The following is a 19,303-nucleotide window of genomic DNA, read 5'->3' on the forward strand; positions in this document are numbered from 1 at the left end:
CTACAAGTTTTTCACACCTGGATTTGAGCAGTTCATCCCATTCTTCCTGGCAGATCTGGTGAAGCTGCATGGGATTGAATGGGAAACATCTGTAAACTGCCATCTTTAGTTTTCTCCACAGGTCTCTTCTTTGGGGTTTTAGTCTGGGCTTTGACTGGGCCAATCAATGACAATCAGAAAGCAGCTCCATGATTGTCATGGCTGTGTGGTTCAGGTCATGCTGAAAGGTAGACCATTGCCCCAGTCTTAGGTTGCCTGCTTTACCATAGGGATGAGTTTAGGCAGGTGTCTTTGCCAGGCATAGTGCTTGGAGTAGTGTTGGATCAAACGAAAATTTTGACTTAAAACTGATATTAGCTTTTGTATGTCAGTACTGACACCAAAACAGTACCCAACTGCTTCATTCCGCTGACCTACACACACATGAAAACCTCCCTGCTCTGTTGCACTCAGTTACACAGATATTGTTTTGCAGACAGTGAGAGATTGGTTAACCCTTGGTGATTTGCGCACAAAGGTATTGCAGACACCAGAGGGTGGTCCAGCTCCCCAAACAGGAGAGTTTTTTCCTCCATAGGAAACTCTCTTTATTCATTACCTCCCAGCACCAACACAAGTGCAGAATTAACACAAGAAGCACACAGTTATGCCTGCCTTATTCTCTCTCTCGCTCACCGTCCTAGTCACTGCCTCCACTCCTCCTCACTACGAAGTAGGGCTCCCCAGTCCCATGATGCCCTGTATTAATCTGTGGCATTGCTGCAGACCAGGGGGGTTACCGTGTAATGGTTGGGGTGGGGAGAAGTCGATGCCCTGTGCAGGCTGTCTCCCCCTGTTCTTCCCTGCTGAGGAAGTCCCGGCTGCGCCAGACTGCCACTGTCCCTCACAGTTTATATAGATTATAGATCTGTTTTACTGCGTAACACTAGCTAGGAGTCCTGTTCAGAAAAAAAGACATTTTTGTCTAATCGAACCAGACGTAATTTAAGTTAGTGAAAGGACTAAAAAAAATTTATTTTTGTCCAGAATGGAGGGAGTGCAACAGTTAAGCTCTGGGACAACCCATTATTTTGCATGCCTCCCTTGTATTAAAACTTATAAAAAAACAAATTGTCTGGGTATGAAATTTTATAAAGAAATCAATACAAGTATGGAAATATAGGTAGAACGTTATTTGATCCAGTGGGATCATTTTGCTTTTTACAGATGCTCAATAAATAAGTAGGGAAATAAATGCTTGCCTAAATATTATAACAAATACATACAAAAATGCTAAACAAGAAAGGAATCTATGACTTTGTTAAACATAAAGAGAGCAGTCACAGTGAGGAATCATTAAGGTGTATTGCCATAAGTAAAAAGGAACTCCAGCAGCGTTTCATCAGACACTTCTGCTGAATAATTTGTTGGCTGAAAGTACTCAATGCTAGTGTGCCAGAAAGAGGATGTGTAGCATTGTTCATAATGGCTGTTTTCTTTGCTTTCATTCTCTCCTTTGCTGCAACAGACTCCTAAGAAAAAAATTCTGCTCTGCCCATTCTTATATAGTTGTGAGACCAATCCTTTCTGTCACTGATATGGACCCCAAAGTACTTGTAGCAGTGCACCACTATATACAGTATAATGTATATACAATCAATTAAAACACACACACACACGTGTGTGTGTTTGTGTGGCCATAAGATATCAGTAAATACTAAAATACTAAATGTGTATTTAGGCTTTAATTAATTGCAGTTTATTATTATGAGAGAATTTCCTTTGGGATTTACTCAACTATCTTAAATGCATATTTAACCAAGTAAACAGTCAGGTTAAAACCTGAAATGCTTCTTATGGTTTAGTAGGATTAACCTTTTAATCAAGGGCCAGATTGGGAAACGATTTTGGAATCTGGTCTGAAGGGTGCACTTTTGTTTAGACTTTAGCATAACTGTTTTAGAATATTTTCCTGCAAAAATTGAATTATGTAAAGTTATCATGCTAATACTGGTACACATTATGAAGAAAATGGAGACATCACATCAGATCACATCTTTAAAAGAATACATTTGTAAAATATTAAACAAGACATAGAAACAAAATACTGTATAATTTCTTTAAGAAAATCCCAAGAATTAAAAAAAAAATCTGTGCAGGCACAAGTTAACACTGAAGCAGGTTTTACTCAACCATGTATAAGCTTGCATTAAGCATGAAAACAAAATATGTGGTTAGAATTAGCTTTTCTGAATGCATTTGTGATAGGAATGGTCAAAAATAGCCTGGTTTATTATTAAGGCATCAAAATAAGACTGACTGCTGATAATTGCAGATTTACTATTAGATATTGTTTCATTATTTTTTTAAGTTGTCTTCTTTTTTGTGTAGAACCTATTTGTGATTTTATAACAATTCACCAATGGACTCAAAATAAAAGATGTATTAAAAGGGTGGTCTAAAACATTTTTGAAATTTTACTATAGTTATATTTTCTTGGTTATTAACTTACCACTTACCACCATTAACTAACACCACTTCTTGTTCATAGAAAATAAGCCCTTGAATGCTACTGTGTAGATATCCTAAAACTTATCAGGGCCCAGAGTAGAATTTTTTTCATCACCACTCCTACCCACACCAATCCTACATATAGCAGAATGCATTGGCTTAAACAAAGAAGAAAAAAGCTATACGAACATAGCAGACAGTAATTAGTCTAGGATTTAAAACCATATTCCTAGTCGTGTGATGCAGCAGTGGTAAAGGTTGTACTGCAGTGCTGCCCCAGAGTCACTTGTAGGCAACACACTTTTGAGATATATCACTTAGGCATTATAATGCAAAGACTTTTTTTGCATTTTGCAAGTTTTTTAACTGACTGTAGACTGGGATATGATTTTACATTTTCTTTTTGTGGCAACAAAGAAAAAAAAAAAACAATTCATCCATTTTACAAACTGCATACTTACTGAGCATATTGTTTAAAAGAAATAGAATGAAAGCCACAAACCTCTAAACTTCATAAAGTGTTGATTTGGTATTGTTCAAGCCTTAGCTCAGATTTCTTTTTTAAATGTGATCATTTGAGTTCTGGCAAGTCACTGCAGCATGCATGTTACTATGGTTGCAGAGTTTCAACTTCCATATGGGTCTTGTTATTTCAGTTGCTACTAGATGGAAAAACCATAAAGGAAAGGGAAAGAAAAGTCCCTCTTAACAGGGTGATATATTTAAGAACATGCAATAGAGCACTTCACTCTAATGATGCAGATCATGTTGAAGAAGACGGATATTATGTTTTGTAACATGTGGTGTGATATGGTGTTTTTGGAAGTTCCACAAATCTATGGTTTCCCATATTTGCCAACAAACATCAGAACAGGAAGTGCAGATTGACCGACATGTGAACAGTTTTTTCTGTACAGATTATAGAAAGACTATAGAAAGTGTCTTTTTATGTTAGATAGAAAGTAGAAAAGAAAATGAATAGTGAATAAGCCTTTTATTTAGCAATTTTTTACTACACTTGTTTATTGTGTCATAAAAATGGGTTACTTATAAATAGCCTACTGAGATTCATCAGTTAACATAAGTACTAAACTAGCATATACCCATTCATCTGTCTTTTAATGTTCTTATTCGCTTCTTGGCCACAGGGTGTTGGTGCTTATCCTGGTAGCATTGGATATAAGGCAGGAACAAACCATGGATAGGGTGCCAGTACCATGCAGAAAACAATCATACACACGCTCACTCACTCTTAATAGAGCAATTTTAAATTTTCATATAGCATTAATTGCATGTTTTTGTGGGTGGGAAACCTATGCAGGCACAAGGAGAACATTCAGAATATATTACATACAGCACATTGAGTAAATATAATTAGATTTTGTAAAAAGAATGAATTAGAACAAATCAGTTCTTCCTTACTGTTTAGTTCAGTAGTTATTATTGTGGTTTCCTCTGCTTTTTGATAGTTTGGATATAGAGTAAACCGATTTTTGTATGGTTTTACAGAAGGTGTGCACTGTATGCTTTCTCTAATTTTATTGGAGCAGTTGGGGCAGCTAATTAAAAATACAGAGTGACTGGTAATAAATACTCTGCACATCACAGTGACATATTCTTTAAATTGTTGTATAAGCATATGCTCTGTTTTTCCTCTATTTATACCTATATTTATCTTGTAACAATTTGCACATGCAGGTACATATATATATCTCATACTAAGAAAACCCTATTTTGAGCTTTAACCCGTGAAACAAAGTCCTTTTCAAATGTAAACATCCAGAAATAAGCAACAAACATTATGAGATACTTTTATGTAACCAATGACTTACCAGGAATTTGCATTCCTGTAGGAAGCGGTGAGATGGAGCATTTAGGGTACTACATCATATATTGGACTAATTTCATTAAATGATTTTTAAATAAGATAAAAATAACTGGCAATAACTACACCCTGCTACATGCTGCAGTTCGTCAAACCACGCAGCATTTGAACCTTTACACTGAACCAAGTCATTTGGAAACAGCTGAAGATCCAAGAACTTGGTCATATACTATACAATTACTTATGATCTTGTTACATTTTTGTTCCAGAGATTCTTGTTCTGATGATGCCTATTAACAGTTCTTTGTTTCAAGAAGCTTAAAACAGAACTAAAAGTCAAACCCAAATATTGTTTTACTCGAAGCTCAAGTGGTTTGTCCTAATGCCAATTTTTAGGGCTGGTTATGTGTGCATGTGTGTCTGTGTCTATGTGTGTTAGTGGAAGGAGTTGGCAGTTAGTGACGGGTGTAAAATGAAAGAAAGAATTTTCTGGGATACATGTGTCTCCTGAAAACTATAATATACTGAAAATGGTAATTCCATAGTTCAGATTAGTAGTTGTAGTTATAGTCCTGTTCACTCATACTTACAGACTATTTTAACCATCAAATATCTAAGTGAAAGTCATGTGTGGGCAAAAATTTGGCATTGATATCCCAGGAAACTTGACTCGGTAATTTCCCAGAGTATACAGTTTCAGTGTTTCAGAATTTCTGTAAGCATATCCATAAAAATAACCAGGTGAAATATACAAAATAATTCAGTATAATGCAAGACACACAGATAGTCATGCAAGTAGAACACTAATAAGAGATGCTGGTAATAGTGAATACAATCATGTTTATGAATTAAAATTTTTTTAAAGCAAGCACAAAATTGAAAGTTTGTTTGTTTTCTTTGTTAAAAAGACTGTATAATGTTGCTACTGTTTACGTAGGTTGAGAAAAGAATTATTAGCAATTATCATTCATTTCATTTATTCATGTTGACCGTGCTTATCATTGATGAGGGTTGAAGTGGCAATATGCACAGGTAGACTAACCAGGCCATCCTGTCCTTAGTAAGGGCTCTTTTATACTTCATGCTCAGAACGCGTGCTCAAGATCATGGCTGCCACGCTCTCCAGCGCTCATTTCATGCGCCCTCTGAGCAGGTCCTCAGAAATTAACGCTGACGCGCGCGAAGTTGCAATACCAGCAAAAAGTCGGGGGGTGCAGTGTGCTAAAAGTCGGAACGTGATGTCAGAGTCTCTGTTTACTATCTACATGTGACAGCAAGCCTCTATGGAGATCCTTCGGGATCGATGCGACTTTGTTGTTTGATGAATGGCTCAATAGCGCTATACATTATGTAGCCAATGTGAAGTTGCAAAAAAAAACAGACAGCACAAAAGATGGTATGTGAGACTTTTAAAATGTATCGTGTCATTTATATATGTCTTTTTTATTTTTTAATTTTACATTTAACAACAGCAACATAATGTATAGCGTTATATTTGAGCCACTGAGAAAAAAATAAAGGACACGGTGAAAACGTATTTTATGATTAAAGTGGAAATTTCGGCTTTAATCTCGAAATGTCCACTTTAACCTCCTAGTTTACTTTATCATTAAAGCAGACGGTCCTAAATGTCATCCCGGTTTTTAATCGCTACGAGCTTCTTGGACCTGACAGCAGGTAAAGTAAAACAATAAAAAATAGATGGCACAAAAGATGGTATGTGAGACTTTTAAAATGTATCGTGTCATTACGATCGGGAATATGCGACGCTTGAATATAAAAGCACCACGGATGCATCTGTATGTCGGCATTTTGCTTCAGCAGCGGAAAGCAGCAATAGATCGCCAAACAGAACAAATTAAATGTATGATATTCCAACTCTCTGCACATTTAGAATCTTCAGATTTATACTTGATATCACTTTCATGATGAAATGCATTAAAATGTGTATGTTACATTTTACATATAATTTCGTTTAAATAATGAATACTCTTAATAAATACACACATGGGGGAATAATTACACACATGGGGGTGTCACGGTGGCGGAGCTTTAGCACTGCCTTCTTGCAGGGAGTTATGTTGCTGGTATTTCCTGCTTGTATTCCACAGTGTGCTCCGGTTCCCTTCCAAAGATATGCAGATTTGGGGATTTGGTGCCGCTAAAATGACACTAGTGTATGTGTGTGCTTGTATTCACCTTGCGATGAGCTGAGGCCTCGCCAAGGACTGTTTCTCACTGTGCCCAATGCTTGCTGGAATGGACACATACATCCCTGGATTTATGGATTTAATCAATAAACATCCTTTTCAGAGATACTGCGGTAAGGTGTTATCGGAATTTAATAGGTGTTTTAGGCAATTGACAACACAGACAAGCCGAACATGTTATCACCGCGATAATATCTCGCACTGCCACCTGGTGGATTCCTCCAGATTTACGTAAAGTACACACGCAAGTATAAACACTACAATGCTTGCGTAGCAGGAGCGTTCGCTGCAGCATGCGTCACGTCGCGTGAAGTATAACTCCGGCCTTACATCTTCCAGACCATCTCAAACTGTAAAAAAAGATTGTATTGTTCAGAGATCTGAAGGTGTGTAAAGCAAAAGCTCAAAATTGTAAACAAACTGTGATTTGAGTAAACTGTGGAAAAAATATATTTTTCTGGAAGAAAGTAGTAGTAGAATAAATTTAGCATTTGACATGTTATCTCCTCTTCAATTTTTATTTTAGGTAAAAAATTAAACCAATTTGATATTTGACTTCTATGCCTTCTCCTTACATGGGTCTGTCAAATAAGAACTCTTGTGACCCACAGATTGATGGGTAGTCCTTTTATTAGTTATAAACAAGCAAATCCCTTTTAGTGTTGGAATAATCTGTCTAGTAGCATCTTATGTAATATGTAAATCTATTGTTTAAGTTGCACATTTGATTGTATATACCTTTTTATACAGGGTGGTCCAGATCTAATTATGCAGATCCAGATCGTCTGGATGACTTTGATTTATGCGGGGACGATTCCAGTTCGGCGCAAAGACAATTCTTCATGTCGTCAGTTCGCACACTTCTCAATGGTCCTGGATTTTTCGGGTTATTTTCTATGTAATAAACTTAATAAGTTATAGCGTAATAAAAATTGCATAATTAGATCAGGACCACCCTATAGTCTTCTGTATCAAACCATTTCTCTGTATGTGTGAATATGAGCCATGCTTATACTGTACTGGACATGGGGTTTAGTTACTGTTTCTAAATTCTTACACCACTGCTGAAGGATATCATGCCACAGTTATAGTAGAACTCCCATGATTTATTAAAATATTTTTTAGAATTTTATAATACAAAAGAGCATGGATATACTGGCTAGTTCTGTTGCCTTAGAGCTCCATGGACCCGACTTTGATTTCCGTCCTACTGTCTACCTTTATAAATATCACTTTGTAATTGATTCACTGTAAGTGATGAATTGAAGAACAATTGTGTGTAGTATATTTTATTTTTAAAAATGTAAAAAAAAATTTATTCACATAATATATGAATACCTTGAGTAACAGACTAAATATACATCTGTGCTGCACAGGGAACATCACGGTCAGTTCAATGAAAGCATAGCTTCAGCAATGTATTGCACAGTCTTCTAAATATGTACACTGTAATCTCTTTTCACTAAGTGACACATTCAGCTTGTTCCCATTAAACACTTCATGAGTATCTTATTGTTTGCAGCCAGATTAACAGGGGATTACAAGATTATAAAATGGGAATTCTGCTCAGCAATTTTCATCTAGTTCTATGAACTGGGTTAGCTACCTTGTTGTTTTGCCCTTGACAAGAAAACTAAAAATATTAGCCTTAACTTGAAATTGTAGGCTGCTCACTACTTATATTATTAATGATAAACCTTCATTTTTATATCTTACACCTTTGGCAGTCAAAATAATCACAGGTAGCTTCTCTACTTGTACAATATGTTTGTTCACAAATTAGTGCAATATGCCCACTGGACAAAGTAAATTAGTGATGCAAATTGGCACTGCAACTGCAACTTTGCGTTTAAAGGTCTAAATCCTGCTTGGTTTAATTACATCTTCTGTTCTGCAATGCCTGATTATTCAAGTTAGTTTGATAACTCTGCAGTTCTTAGCCTTTCTATGTTTTGTTTGGCAAATACCACTTTTTAAAATTTGTATTGGAACTGATGCAATTTTAGGAGAAATATTTATGTCATCCTTTTAATATATGTACCGTGACAAGCAATATACAAACCAAATAACAAAATAACAGAAAATCATAAACCAACCATTTTGTTTAAATGTACACACACCAGGGTAGTCTATAATATTGATAGAGAGATAGAGATTCAATGCAAAAATTTAATTTTTAAAATTCAGTCTTTGACCCCATTAAAAGTTTGGAAGATAATGAGGTTTTCAAAGCTGGTATAAGTAAACTTTAAATTGTCATTCACCAGGAGTTACATAGCAATGTTTCAGAATAATAAGGAACAACATGGATGACATCTACTGTCCCTCAAATAACCATTCAGTGAAACAGGATAATTTTCATCCTTTGTAAGCAGCTAGGATGTAATTTAATAATTGTTTTTTGGCAATTTTTATAAAAATTGTGCCCCAAGTACATATATATGTATTACTGTAATTTATTCTTATTACCATGGCAGCAATTCTGAAATAGGGCTCTACAGCACATGTCCTGGCAAACCACCAAAGCTTGACAACTTGTATACATTTTTTCTTTGAATGTCCCAGTCCATTAATATGAATTTTTGCTATATTAATGAGCTGCATTCTTCTAACTTAGCTGAATTTACAAAAAACCTACCCTAAGCTTAAACTTTGCTAATATATCCTTTTAGACATGAGCACCTTTTTTGTTGAATATCTACTTAATTAATTTTAAAAATACAGTGAAAGCTATATTGAACAGATTTATGGAAAGTAGTAATGAAAGAATCGCCTGGATTATGTACCTGAAAATTCTAGCCTTGTAATCATGGAAATTTGTTAATCTGAAATGACACCTGACAACAAAACACAGACCATGCAAATCAAGCAAAAAATATTTCCAGTGTTTTGAGAAATGACTACAACAAACGGAAAACACATATTTCTAAAATCACAACAGTTCTGGAAAATGCTCATACGACATCAGTTTTGATGGCCTTGTGTATAGCAAATAGTAACAAACTACATAAGACATGTGCATTCAAACAGTCCCACAATACATGCTGCACAGACAAGATTTTGAATGCATTTGCCTTTGAGACAGATTCATATTGTGTGCTTATGACAATTATTACAACAGTTATGCTCATAGATGGGAGTTTTGTTTCACAAAGACAATCAATGGCTATCCTGATGAAGAGTACTCACTTGAGTTTTTGAATTTCAAAACAAGCTGTATGCAGTTTCAATAGAGCCTTTTTTCAGACTAAGAATGACTCACCAAACATTTTTACTTGAATGACAGATTTAGTTTATAGAATTGACTGAATACATTTTTTCAGAACAAATATACTCCAGTACTTGAGTATGTGACAAGATTGGTTCATTAATGAAAAAAAAACATTGTAACAACAAGGCTGAATTATGAAATTACAGATAGGATGCCCATCCAAGTCTCTGATTTGTTAGCAATCAATACAAACTGTCACACTAGCCTGAAAATTGAAAGTGACAAAAGAATTTACGTTTTATCCATCAATTTCCTGAATTGATTATCTCTGCAATGCAAAGCAGACCTATGCTTTCCAATAAAACATATGTTCCTTATTTGTAGAACCCACATATGTCTTAAAACTGTAATAATTAATTGACCATACTGAGAGTCAACGCTCTAACTCCTAAACAACACAATTCAGCACATTTCATGTAAACTGTACAACTCCTGAAAATACTTATGACTCAAGAAAGTTTGGGAGCTATGGTCCTAAGGTGGTGGCTCTGAGGCTAAGGCTGTGCACAAGTATCCAGAAGGTTGTTGGTTCAAATTCTTGTTACTGTCAAAAGAGGTCCTACTCTCCTGGGCCCTTGAGCAAGGCCGTTAATCTGCAATTGCTCCAGAGGCACTGTATAATTTAATGACCCTGTGCTCTAACCCTAAGGGGTATGTGAAAAATAACAAATTCTTAATGCAGAAAATTGTACAAGGCAAAATAAAGATAAGAAAAAGGTTTAAACAAGCCACTTGTATTGTGGAGTCTGTTGAAATAAGCAGCTGTAAATGGATATCTTAAACTGGTGAGCCCACCATTTGTTACGTAAAATACTAAATTGTATGCACTGGTACAGCGCGGTGCCACACCCACCACATGACAAAACAGCTCCAGGCCCCCAACAATGAGGATCCTTCTAGTAGGATCACCCTCAGGGAATTGCACCACATGACTGTAGTGCCATAATTGACACTCTCTCACAATGCAGATAATGTGCCTCATTCGGGACTCCATTAGCAATGCTCTTTCGACACAAAGTCAAACCAGTGGTACTCAGGGATTCTCCAAAGAGACAAAGTACCAAAGGAGTCGAGTCTTTGTCTCAGGTCACTGGATAGCATCCATGTCACACAACCATATAGCAAAACAAGAAGCACCAGGACTCTAAAGACTTGGACCTTTGTCCTTTTGCAGAAATATTGGGAGTTCCACACACCCCTTTCCAGCAACCTCATGACCCCCCTTGCTCTCAATCCATCTACTGACTTCATAGAAAGAGTCACCAGAGACATGACCGTCACTGCTGATGCAAGTAAACATCTTGAAGAGGTTGACATTCTCTCCGCAGACTGACACACTACTGATGGCTGTGCCCAAGAGGTCATTAAAGCTCTGGATCTTGGTTTTTATCCAGAACAATTGGATGCCCAGGCACTTAGACACCTCACGTAGTCTTCCGAGAGCCTCCATTGATTCCAAGAAGATCACAGCATCATCAGCAAAGTCAAGAGCAATCAATCATTCTTCACCAACAGATGCCCCACAGCTGCTGGACCCCATGACAGGGTAGGAGCAGCAACACACCCTTGATGAATTCCAGAATCAACTTGGAAAAACACAGAGATTCTGCTTCCATTCTGCACAGCAGTCACAGTTTCAGTGTACAGGCTGGTCATGATATCCACTAACTTTGGGGGAATCCCACAAAGTCATAGAATGTCCTACAGGGCAGCTCGATCAACTAAGTCAGACTCTTTACAAAAATCACCAAAGGCTGCAAAGAAACTCTACCAATATTCATGTTTGCCCTTGATGAGAACCCTTAGTGTCAGGATGCTGTTGATGTCAGACTTCTTAGGTGTAAAACCAGACTGCCCCAGACACTGGTTAGTGAGGAAGTAATCACGAATCCTATTGAGGATGACCCTAGCAAGAACCTTACCCATCACCAAGAGCAGTGTTATCCCCGTAGTTGCCGCAATTCAGGCGATCATCCTTCCATTTCCAGATAGCGACGAAAAGTCCCATATTCTAATTAGTTGGGATGATGCCTGTCTCCCAAATGAAAGCAAAGATTGCTTGGAATGCCAGGGGGACATCCTTACCACCAACCTGGAGAAGTTCACCCCAGATACCACAGATCCCTGCAGCCTTCCATACCCTCGGCTGGTTCACCTCTTCTGAAATCTCAGTGAGACTGGTTGGTTCACAGCTTTTTGGCAAGATCAGCCTGAAGGACCATGGACCCAGGGATGTCCAACATCCTAGCCTAAGGATCAGCTTTAACAAGCTGCTCAAAGTAACCACCCCAGTATGTCACAACTGTAGTGTCATCCATTACGACTGTTTCTTCACCCGCCCTGACTACGGCTCTCCCAGGAACAGATTCAGATGTGCGTAATTCTTCAATTACTCTATAAGCAGGATGTAGGTCTCTAGACCATAGATGGTGTGTCAGTTGCTCACAGATTCTTCCTTATCTGCCATCATAGTCCTCAAAGCTCTAAAGAACTCCAATTGTAATTTTCAATCATACATTTTCTGTTATCTTTGATTACGTTTCTTTCAAGCGTAAGTCTTGATTTTAATTGTAGAGTGTCATTTTTTTTCCTGTGTTTGACAATTGGTTTAAAGTGAAAGTTGGGCATTTCTATATAGTTTACTCGATTTCTTGCAATGTCACAGCTGTTTTGTCTTTATAGTATGTGCTGATTTATGATTACACAGGTAATTCTGGTTTGAGTTATCTCTCAGCAGTTTAATGGAGCTTAACAGTGTTTTCTTTTTATTGCTGCCTAGATTCTGTAAAAATACAGATTTTTATCATTTTTCCTAAGTGTTGGTTCCCAAGTAAGGAAGCTACCAGAATAATAATCACTTTACCCAAGCAGACGCCTTAGAAATGTTTATCAAGAGCCAGAATAAAACATACTCCAGTGAATTTGCTAATCCTGGCTGGATAGTTCTGATCAATGGCTTAAATTAGTAGAAATTGCTACACTCACCGACCACTTTATTGGGTACACCTTGCTAGTGCATGGATAGACCCCCTATTGCCTTCAGAACTGCCATAATTCTTCATAGCATAGATTAAACAATGCAAGGGAAACATTCTTCAGGGATTTTCGTCCATATTGAAATGACAGCATCACTCAGTTGTTGCAGATTTATCAGCTGCACCTCCATAATGTGAATTTCCCATTCTACCACATACCAAAGGTGCTCAATTGAATTGAGATCTGGTGACTGTGGAGGCCATTTGAGTACAGTGAACTCATTTTCATGTTCGAAAAACAAGTTTGAGATGATTTGAGCTTTGTGGCATGGCACATTATCCTGCTGGAATTAGCCATCAGAAGATGGGTACACTTTGGTCATAAAGGACTGGACATGGTCAGCAATAATAATCAGGTAGGCTGTGGGATTTAAACAATGTTCAGTTGCTACTAAGGGGCCCAAACCCAAAAACATATCCTCCACCATTACACCACCACCAGCCTGAATCACTGATACAAGGCAGGATGGATCCATGCTTTCATGTTGTTGACGCTATATTCTGACCCTGCCATCCGAATGTCTCAGCAGAAATTGAGACTCATCAGACTAGGTATTAGTTTTCCAATCTTCTGTTGTCTAATTTTGGTGAGCCCATGTGAATTGTAGCATCGGTTGCCTGTTCTTAGCTGACAGAAGTTGTACCATGTGTGGTCTCCTGCTGCTGTAGCCCATCTGCTGCAAGGTCCGATTTGCTGTGCATTCATAGTTGCTCTTCTGCATACCTTAGTTGTAACAAGTGGTTATTTGAGTTACTGTTGCCTTTCTGTGAGCTCATACCAGTCTGGCCATTCTCCTCTGACCTCTGGCATCAACCAGGCATTTTGCTGAAAGAGCTGCTGTTCACTGGATATTTTCCATTTTTCAGAACATTCTGTGTAAATCCTAGAGATGGTTGTATGTGAAAATCCCAGTAGATCAGCAGTTTCTGAAGTACTCCGACCAGCCCACCTGGCACCAACAGCCATGCCACGTTCCAAGTCATTTAAATCACATTTCTTCCGCATTCTGATGCTCAGTTTTAACTTCAGCAGGTTGTCTTGACGATGTCTACATGACTAAATGCATTGAGTTGCTTCCATGTAATTGGCTCATTAGATAATTGCATCAACAAGCAGCTGAAAAGATGTACTAAATAAAACAGCCGGTGAGTGTATAATGTGAAAGTAGCTTCCAGTCTCTTTCACAGCTTTTAAGATGTTTAGAATATACAACATGACAATACATTCATGGTCAAGTATAAACAATGTACTGTTTCTTCCTTAGATAAAATCATCAAGCAACTAAAATTTGTATTTTCAACTGTGGTACATCAAAGGAACATTTGTAGACAAGTGGGTCATGTGTCTATGGTGCTTGAAGTAACAGCACTCTTAGGATCTGGGTTTTATTATCAACTTACTCACTATTCATGTATAGTTCTGTCATTGTTTCTTCTTCTGGTTACTCCAGTTTCCTCTCACATATTAAATATGTTCATGTTAGGTAAGTGACATGTTTAAATGGGCCAGGTTAGAAGTGATGTTAGTGTCCACATATTTTTTCTTGTTTATTGTGCAGTTTACCACTAATACACAGCCACAGTTTTTCAAATAAAAAACTCATGGTTGCAGGGTTCTTTTTTTCCACAGCTAGGATCAAGTTTTCCGGAATTCTTTTGTAATATAATGGTATAAGACAATCCCTAAATCTTTCACCAAAACACTTTCATCTAAACCCAGACCAACAGTGGGTTCAGTAGTGAAACACAATAGACAACAGAATGACTAAGAACTCAACACTTTAACACTTAGTGAATAGCCCAGTACCCCTATTGAACCCAAACATGCAAGAATACTGTTCGAATTTAAGGTGAACAGTCACCCAATTGCTAACAAGCAATACATACTATAAACCTCAAAGTCCAAAAGAAGTAATTAAGATTAAATAGAAGAAAAAGGAATACTGAGAATTATCCAAGGAACATGATTCCCCCACACAAACTCCAAACAAGATGACTGAACACACTTTTTGTAGTAGATTATGTGCACATCAAACAAACATATGCGGGTGCCACTGCTTTAAAAAGAGGAAGAAGTCTTTGGTAAAAGCGCTTGTTTCAGCTAAATGAGATCAAGTTATTTGTAATTTTCAACAGATAGGTCATATGTTAACAACAGTGGAATGTTTGTTGGAAATCCACAAAGATATTTATAGCTGCAGATGAGAGCCTAAAAAAAAGTTGAACAGCTATCCAATTGCACTAGATGTTATACCAATATTGTTTTGCTTTTCAAACATTCAGCTTTTCAACCTCAAAACTAGAGTATTGCATCTAGCTATGAAAACATGAATGAAAACAACAAAAACAAGCACATTGTTACAGTTGCAGGATAATATTCTCTGAGCTGTTTAGTCCAAATTGTGATAAGGTATAATGTCTTGAGTAAACAGCCAGCAGTTGTATTGGTAAATGTTGATTCTAGTTAATGTCATTGCTATAACAATGCACAAATGTTCATATTGTAAATCAGTCAATCATATTCTAAATTTGGATTGGCTAAAGTTTCAGATGTACATTTTTTTCTTAGATAGCAAATAAACAACTGCAGCCCTGCAGCTGCTCAGCCTTCTAAGCTGAATTCATATGCACCCAATGTCCGCTTAAAGTTCAATTTTTTCATCACAGGTACAACAAAATTGTTACTTTCATTTCTTCACAGACTAATGACAGCAGTATAGTCAGTACAGTTACAGTTTCAGCCGTGCTGATAGAGTCCACTCACTGCCTGTTTGAATTGTTAGCCTACATTTCCTGTGTATATGTTTAAAGCAAATTTAAAATTATTTTGCAGAAGCACAAGGTAAAAACATGCTCAGTTCTGCTAAGGAAAATGCACGCACTGTTGGCCACATGTGTCAGGTGCAGTTAGTCATATTTACTTGAAGTTTTCCACCATGAGAATATTTTAATCATTAGTCATGAAGACTTAAATGAAGACTTGTGCCTAGAAAGTACAAGCATACAAAAACTTAAAAATTAAATATAACATCCTTACTCTTCTTTGTCAAACCATAGAGAATGAATGAACTAGTCAAGGGATGACTTGCACTTTAGAGCTGGGTCCTGCCTAGTCTTACATGCTGTTGGGGTATAAACAGTTGCAGACTTATAGGAAGAAATAGGAGAATAGATGAGAGAGATGTAGAGACAGTTCAGGCATCATCCATTGCTGTTTTCAGTTTGTGTTGGATCTTTTTTGTTTTCTACTTTTTTTAAATGTTTTACATAATCCTTGGTGTTACAAAACTGCAGAGGGCTGTCCTTGTAAACATGCTTGTTGCTTATATTATAATACTATAATGCATATAAAATATTTAGTCGATATTGGATCCTTATTCAGAACCAGTAACATCTGTCAACGTAAGTAAATGCTTTGTGATTATTATCCTGCCCCCTCTCTTATTAGATTCATTAATGTACGGGAATATAAAATCATTAAGATTCATGAATTATACAGTCAATTTTTCCTTTTAGTTGGGGCTGCAGTGCAGTGACATATTTTCAGATCTAGTGACCTTACATGTCTTCATATCTTAGTATCTTGCAATGGCTTTTCTAAAGTATTTTTAGCAAAATGCTGAATCATTCTTTTAAAGTATTAGCTGGCTGTTTAAATTAACAACTTATCAAGTGTTTCTGTCACTTGAGTTGAGAAAGTTGAGTGGACTTGTTGCTATTTCTGCTGTACTATGTCAAAGTTAGCTTTTCATCACAAAAAGAATAGCAACTGCTGCAGCCACCTGCCAGTCTGGAGAATCATTAACCACTTAGCTTGTGCCTCTGCTACAGCAATGAGTCTTCTGCCAGTAGCATGTGACTAGGTGCAAGGTCAGATACTGCCCCTATCAGTAAAGTAAAGAGCGGTGTTTCCAGGAGTCTCTTATCTATTAGGATGAAGTCAGCCTTTAACAAACTTTCATTGGCTCTTGGAACAGTGTTTATGTCACTTGCCTTTAAAAGCCATTATAAATTTCATAATCATTAAACAGTTTGCTGACATTTAAGTGTGCATATCTGTTTTTACACACAGTAGCAGTAGGGCATTCTTTTCTTTGTCAGTTTTGGCCCACATCTGCACAGAGGAAAAACTCTGAAGTTTTTTAAAAGACCTTTTTATCTCATTTGAAATCTTGCTAAACTTACTGAAGGGAAAATGATTTTACCAGATGATAACAATGACTACTTGAACAGCAGCATTGATGATCCTTCTTTTTTGCCAGTTAAATCAACTTGGACCTTGGTGAGTTACTATAGGACATAGTAGACTGTCATGGGTTTTAGTATTAGCTGCACCAGAAATGGAAAAATAATGCTGTTCTTTAATATTATATTTTCTTTGAGTATTACATCTAAACCTAATAAAATATCATTATATTTATATATTCTTATGAATGCCAGATTTATATGCTGAATATTTTGTATATTATATACATTTTCTCAACCTTTGTCCTTACAGTTCCAATTTTTGCATTAGCTTATGTTTTATCCATAATGTTGATTATATAACATTTTTTTCTTACTTGTACACCTTGTTTAATTATATCTTTTTCTTATTAAAAAAGTACATTAAAGTGTGTATTTCTAAGCCATTGAATATTTTAAAATCTGTTTTAGTATACTTTTTAATTTACAGTCAATTTACTTTTTTAATTCTTTTACTTTTTATACCCTCCCAACTAATCTAGATAACAAGGAATGTACACATAAGTAAGCATTCTAGGGAACAACAGTAAAGAAAATGACTACTTCATTTCTATGATGGAGGATGGAAACAAAACAAGTCTGACTAAGAAAGGTTACTTGACTATATGCATACTGTACATCTTTCCTGCCTTTGTGGAATAATATGCACATTAAATGAAGCTTTGCTAGATTAAATAAATAAATGGATAAAAGGAATTAATCAGCTAAAGCAATAGTCAGAGACCAGTATAGAGAGTCATTGGTGAAAAAGAAATTTCTTCAAGATCACATGACACAGGAAATGATAACCTGTGCACTTAACAGTTTTTGTTTATACTCCTTTCCAGCCTTATTTGTGGAATTGTTTACCTGGTTTAGTTTAAGATTAATTTATATTGCAGAACACAGTGGGATAATGCTCTTTCTAATAGTGTGTTTTTATTAGGATGTTTGCTTTTTATTAGTAAGTAAACTAATTATGACTGTGACAAAAAACTACAACCTATATGTTATTGTACAGCTTCATGTTTTGTTTTTTGTTTCTCTATGGTTAAATGTCAGATTATTTTAACTTAAATATGTGCCTTGATATAACAAGTTCTACAACACATAACCAACTTAGTTTCCTTTCCCCAGAGAGTCATTCTTTTTGGTGATTTCAACATCCATATTGACTTCTCCACATCTAAACTGAGAAATGAATTCCTATCCTTACTGGACTGTTTTGACTTGACACAACATGTTGATTTTCCCACCCACTCTGGTGGTCATATATTGGATCTGATCAGTACATTTGGATTATCTGTTGCCAACACTTAACAGCACTGATTTGGGACTCTCTGACCATAAAGCAGTACTTTTCACTGCCTCATTACCTCTCCCTCCTCTTACCTCTAAACGACAAATTTCTTACACAAGCCTTAAAAATATCTGTCCCTCTATCCTTTCTGGATCCATTTTTGATCTTTTACTGTCTTCACCTATTCCATCAACACTAGATAGTCTTGTGGACCACTAGAACACAGCCCTTCATTCAGCATTAGATAAAACAGCTCCTTTAAAACATAAGGAGGTTTCCTTTAAGCATTCAGCTCCTTGATATAATTCAGAATTGCGATCTATGAAAGCAGCTGGCCAACGCCTTGAGAGAATGTCACGTAAGTCTGGCCTCACCGTGCACATCCAGGCTTTTTCTGACCACCAAAGAGCTTACAGAGAAGTACTAACTGCTGCCAAGAACACCCATTATGGCACAATAATAGAAAGTGGCTATGATAACCCAAGGGTTTTGTTCTCTGTAGTTAATAAACTACTCTTGCCCGCATGGCCCACCTGGCTGTGAGAAATTCCTCCACTTTTTCCGTAACAAAATTAAAGATCTAAATAATTCCAATAACATAAATACATCATCTGTTTATATCTTTCCCTGTTTTTCCACTCTATCCAGCTCCTTCTCTAAGTTCTCACCAGTCACATGTGCTTTTGTTAATGACCTGCTTTGTAAGATGAGGCCGACTAGTTGTGTACTGGACCCTATACCCAACATACTACTTAAATCCTGCCTTCATGCCATAATCCCGACTATTACAACAATAATAAACTCATCCCATGACACTAGCTTTGTGCTGCTCACTTTTAAAACCGCTTTTGTAACCCCAATGTTAAAAAAGTCTAGTCTTGATGCTGACAGTCTTAACTCTCCCACCTGGACAGAGGCAGTGGTGCTGTAAGAATTATGTTTTTGGAC

At 36.7% G+C, this 19,303-nt stretch overlaps 1 protein-coding gene across 2 annotated transcripts in view; it reads left to right on the top strand.

Annotated features, from left to right (window-relative positions):
- lpin2 (lipin 2) overlaps positions 1–19,303 on the top strand; it is a 112,974-nt gene that overhangs the window by 11,916 nt on the left and 81,755 nt on the right. The window contains exon 1 of one of the 2 annotated variants that reach the window (XM_039754839.1): positions 16,870–17,113. The exons of the other annotated variant lie outside the window; for it this stretch is intronic. Within the exon in view, the coding sequence (XP_039610773.1) occupies positions 17,027–17,113 (87 nt within the window). The 5' untranslated portion in view covers positions 16,870–17,026. Of the gene's footprint in view, positions 1–16,869; positions 17,114–19,303 lie in introns of those variants that run through there. 2 annotated transcript variants of the gene reach the window in all.

The sequence above is a fragment of the Polypterus senegalus genome, chromosome 5, assembly GCF_016835505.1.
Source record: "Polypterus senegalus isolate Bchr_013 chromosome 5, ASM1683550v1, whole genome shotgun sequence".
NCBI lineage: Eukaryota > Metazoa > Chordata > Cladistia > Polypteriformes > Polypteridae > Polypterus > Polypterus senegalus.